The sequence below is a fragment of the Nanorana parkeri genome, unplaced genomic scaffold (genome assembly GCF_000935625.1).
Source record: "Nanorana parkeri isolate BGI_ZX_2015 unplaced genomic scaffold, ASM93562v1 scaffold219, whole genome shotgun sequence".
Classification (NCBI taxonomy): Eukaryota; Metazoa; Chordata; class Amphibia; order Anura; family Dicroglossidae; genus Nanorana; species Nanorana parkeri.
Window position 1 is genome coordinate 807,797 of NW_017306487.1, and position 5,376 is coordinate 813,172.

Here is a 5,376-nt window from a genome sequence, read left to right on the forward strand (position 1 = left end):
CCATATTTTTTGATCACACCTCGTACAAGTCTTCAGCTCAAAACTATGGGGCTGATTTACTAAAGGCAAACAGGGAAACGTTGTTGATCTTTGATATTGTAGAAGATGTGCTAGAATTTAGTGAAGGGTTAAACTGTCAGACAAAGGAAAGTGGACAGATTGCAAAATGTCTTCAGACCACAGATATGTCCAGAGCGTTACAATGTATCTGTGTGGCCCTAAGGGTGGAGGGGGAGTGCGCATGCTGCGGTGGCACCAAGAAAGACGCCACTAGTGACAGGAGCCAACAAAAAAAGGAAGGTGGAGTAAGAGGACAAAAACAAACGATCTAATGCCAAATAGAAGAGAGTATAAAGATGTATTAACAAACAAGATTATATGCAAGTCTGGCTATGTGATGTACATTTTTTTACAGACCCTGGAAGCGATACGGTGGCTGTTAAGGCACCAGAATCACTTCCAGTGTAAAGCCGACAGTCCACAGAGGCCCAGAGCACCTAAACTGTGAAAACCGCGAACACAAAAATAAAACAAAGGTCAAAGGACTGGTGACCATGATCTCCCTGCATCTGATCTTTTCCCCATACTTACTTGCCTTGTTTTGTTCCACACTGTGTCTCTGTTTAGGGGTGGCTGCCTCCAGATGATTGGTGATCTGGTTACTGGTGGGGTAATATCCAGAAGGCAGCAGGAAAGGTATAGGAAGCACAGGTCCACAATTAATGAAGTAGAAGCAGGGAGATGCATGCAGTGCAGGTCCTCATGTACATATTCCTGTTTAGCAAATAGTACAGTAATGACATCACCAAATCTGGTGAGACTAGCAGTCAGAGGCAGCAGTGTCTTTCACACTACAGTTATACAGCTAAGAGGCTGTAGGCACAGTCACGTGGCAGGAAGTTCACGGCTATATTCTAAGAGTAATTAAAGACAAAGGGAAGATTTTCGGGAAACTGCTTGGACACAAATAAAATATCTAGATGTTTTCTATCACCTAGAAAAAAAAATCTCCTTTTCAGTTCTGGTCCACTTTAAGGGACCGTCTTCCAAATGTTTTCTGCTGCAACTTTTTGTGCTTTCTAAATGTCTCAATGTACACCTTTGATTTTAGGAAACACTTTTTTAGCAAAATAATTTTATTGATACTATAAAGTTCAAAAAGCACATATTTAACACAAAAACAGAATACATAATCAGCAACATTGGAATGCTCTTTTGCAAAAAATTACACATTCCAGGAGGTTATTTCATAGATTAAAGCTTTAAGTTGTCTGGATTCATAAGTGACTGTGTTCTTGCCAATGTGCTTTCTTTCCTCTTCCAGTGGTTGCTCAATTAAAGCTGGGATATTTTTGCCATAAACTGAAAATAGAAAACGTTAATATGTACAAATTTCCAGCATGTGGAAAAACAAGTCTAGATTATTTCTGAATGGTCATATGCTGTTGAAATTATTAGGGCATTCTAAGCCAATACATACACAGGACAATTAATATGGAAACATAGGATTTTTCTACTTCCCTGTAAAATCCTTTTCTTGGAGTACAGTACAGGACACAGGGCAAATCAAGACGGATGGGTTATATAAGGGTATTGTCAGGTGACTGGACAATGGCCTGAGCAGTTTGGAGCCTATATAGCCCCTCCCACTACCACAGATCCTCAGTTATTTGCAAGCAATAGAGGGCATATAGGGGGAGGGTCCTTTGTCCGGTACTGTACTCCTTTTACAGGTAAGTAATAAATCCTATGTTCTTGATCATACAGTACAGGACACAAATCAACACGGCTGGGATGTCCAAAAGAGATAATAGAGGGGTGGGAACGGACTACAACCACCAGCATGCACAGCACAGTATTACTCTACTCTGCCTCCTGCAGGACCATATTGCCGAACTTAGCATCTGCTGATGCCTGCACATCTACCTTATAAAACCTAGTAAAAGTATGAACAGACGAGCTAGTAGCCACCTTGCAAATCTGCAGAGCAGGTGCCTGGCGAGAAAGAGCCCAGGAAGTACTGACCGCTCTTGTGGAATGAGCCTTGATTGGAAACATCCTTACTAGAATAAGCCTGTAGAATGACCTGTGTAACTCAATGAGCCACAGTGGAATGGGAGGCAGAGAAACCCCTATGGGATCCTGCCGGGAGATTGAATAGCGAATACGACTGTCTGAAAGAGGAGGTGGTGTTGACATAGACCCGTGACGCTCTTACAACATCCCAAGAGTGTGATGATTTCTCCCTAGGATTCTGTGGATCCGGAAAAAAGAAGGGCAACACAATATTCTGATTAAGGTAAAAAGATGAAACCACATTGGATAAGAAGGACTGCCTGGGTCTAAAAACTAATTTTTCTCAATGCAAAACCAAAAAAGGTTCCGTACAGGACAGGGCCGCTAGTTTAGAGACCCTCATAGCTCGGGTTTAGCTATCAGAAACACCACTTAATGAGTAAGGCCTTTCAAACCTACAGTATACTTTCCAGAGGCTCGAAAGGAGGCTGTTGCAAACAGTAAAGCACCAAATTAAGATTCCACTGAGATAAAGGAGAACGTCTAGGAAGAGCTACATGAGTAACCCACTGTACGAAGGCCTTTTCTAAAAAAATAGAAGCCAAATGCTCTTGAAAAAGAACTGTTAAGGCTAAAATCTGGTTCTTAATGGTGCTCAGAACCAATTTCTGATCCAACCCGATTGTAGAAATGCTTAAATCTGGCTCACCAAGAAAACTCTGGGATCAAAGTTCATTCTTTTACACCAAGCAAAGTATGTTTTCCATGCTCGATAATATATCCTACAAGAAGAGGGCTTATGTGCCTTCAATAAAGTAGGAATAATGTCTTCCAATAAGCCCTTTCTCTTAGGGCCTGGGCTTCAACAGCCATACCATCAAAGCCAGCGACTGAGAAGCAGAGTGGAGGACAGGACCAAAAACAGTAGATCTGGGTGATTGCGAAGCCTCCATGGAGGTTCTACAGACAGATGGAGGTTTTCTGTGAACCACACTCTCCTGTGCCAACTGGGAGCCACCAGGATCACCGTAATCCCCAGTTACCACAGAATCCACTGCAAAGGCTTTTGGATCCCTGGATTTGGATACTAACCTGTCCAGCTTGTTGTTGAATCTAAATGCTAGAAGATTTATGTCCTGTGTACCCCACTGCTGGTAGATCTGTTGAAACACCTCTGAATTTAGGGACCACTCTCCCTGGTCTAGCTGCTGCCAACTGAGGAAGTCTGCCAGTCTGCTGGCAGAATTGACACATGAGCCTCTGCCCATTTTAGATTTTTCTATGTTTTCTTTAGGGCTGCATAACTTCTGGTCCCCCCTGATGATTTATGTATATAGCATTTGTGGACTGCGCCCTTGTTGGTTTTCACTGAAGACAGCGGGACCAGTGACAAAGAGCATGGTGGATTGTCTTCAGCTCTAGGGTGTTTATCGGCACTGCTGACTCTTGTGAGCTCTTCGTCCCCTAAACTGACAGATCCCCTAAAATACCTCACCAAACTGAAGGAATAGCGTCTGTACTGAGGATCCTCCACTGAAATGGCCAAAAAAACTTTCCTAACATTTTCAGTTCAGAGAGATTCTTATCTTTGGAGAAAGACGCATAGGACAATCTAGCAAAAGGGACTGTCTGTTTCACGAAGTCAAGATGTTCAGCTGGAGTGGCCTTGAGTGAGCCTGAGCGAATGGGACTGCCTCAAAAGTGGAAACCATCTCTCCCAGGGCCCTCAAGCAAAATCGTACTGAGGGACGTGACTGTGACCAAAGGTGCTGTACTAGATTCGGTAGAGAATGAAGCTTGCCTGGCCGAAAAAACACTCTGGCCTTGACTGCGTCTAATTCGAGCCCCAGATACTCCAAGCGAATTGGGGTCAGTGACGACTTCTGATTATTCTGTTTATTATCCAACTGAAGCGTCCTGCGAAGGTTCACTATTAGATCCAGCTTGGACTGTGTTTTTTTAGGAGGAGATTGTCCAGATAACTCACCCTGAGAATTCCTTAAGGATGCAACAGGGCTATTATTGGTGCCAAAACTTTTGTGAAAAACCAGGGGCAGTAGAGAGACCAAAAAGGGAAAGCTACTAACTGAAAATGTACCCCTCCTAGGGCAAAGCGTAGAAAACGCTGGTAGGAAGAAAAAATAGGGACGGGTAAATACACATCTTTAATGTTTATTGGGGCCAAAAAATCTGCCTCTTCCAGGGAGGCAACGACAGAATGAATTGAATCCATCCGGAAATGGCGTACTGACAAAAATGTATGTAGGCCTTCTAGGTCTAAAATAGGATGAATCCCTTCCTCTGGCTTTGGAACTGTGAACAGGTTGGAATAAAATACCTGGAATCTTACCAAAATGGGAAACAAGATCGATAAACCCCGAGCCTGGAAGCTGCTGATGAACGCTCTGTAATGCCTCTGCTTTTAACAGAGAGGTTGGCATACTGAAGATCATGAACTGAGATGGGGGAATAGCAAGAAATACCATCTTGTTACCTTTGGATTCTACTGACTGGACCCAAAGATCCTGTACATCTCGAACCCAAACCTCTGCAAACATTAATAAACATCCTGCCATCTGAGAAGAATCATAGGCCGCAAAACAAGAGAATTTATAAGAGAAATGAGACCCTGCCTACACAGGAGCAGACTCAACAGAGTAGGGATTTAAAAGTTGGACTAACAGACAAATCATCCACAACCGAGTACCTAACAGAACTGTCACGTAACCCAATATGCCCACCAGCAGCAGCTATATCGGTCCCGCTTTTTCCTCTAGTCCCCTTGTGTCTTGAATCCACCATGTGAGAGGCCCTTTAAGGTACTCACACCCTGTGACTGTACTTCCCCCAAAGCTCATGCTGTGGGGCGCCAATCTGGAAATTGCATCTTTGCAGAGGGGGCCATGTGCAGTTGAAGAAACTTGATTAAAGACATCATGAGGTAAGAGAGAGAAAAAACATGTTCGTCACCTAAGGGCAGTGGCAAAAAACTGAGGATCTGTGGTATTGGGACAGCTATAAGGCTCCAAACTACTCTGGCCAGTGTCCAGTCACCTGATGATACCGCTATATAACCCAACCATCTCGATAAGCCCTATCTCCTGTACGATAAAGAAATACAGCTGACATTTCTCATTTCATCTAAGAGTTATGGTGACAGTGCATTTCATTAACTGGGGCTGCAGAAGCACAAAATAACTAAGGTAAAGCCCAATCAAACCTTCTGCATTTATTAATTTATGTCAGGCTGCTTATACAGTAATAAATATGCTTGTCTATTAATTCTTGCTTACCATGTACTGCAGCAAAGGTTAAAATACCCTGTTGTGGAAGCACACTGGAGAATCGGTCCACTGATTT

The 5,376-nt window shown here is 43.2% G+C and overlaps 1 protein-coding gene across 1 annotated transcript in view; it reads right to left on the reverse strand.

Moving 5' to 3' along the window:
* Positions 1–1,181: 1,181 nt before the first annotated feature.
* The window catches only part of LOC108786619 (tetratricopeptide repeat protein 30A), a 50,928-nt gene continuing 46,733 nt past the window's right edge, over positions 1,182–5,376 (reverse strand). The window contains exon 19 of the mRNA XM_018555946.1: positions 1,182–1,362. Coding sequence (XP_018411448.1) covers positions 1,226–1,362 — 137 coding nt within the window. The 3' untranslated portion in view covers positions 1,182–1,225. The remainder of the gene's footprint in view (positions 1,363–5,376) is intronic.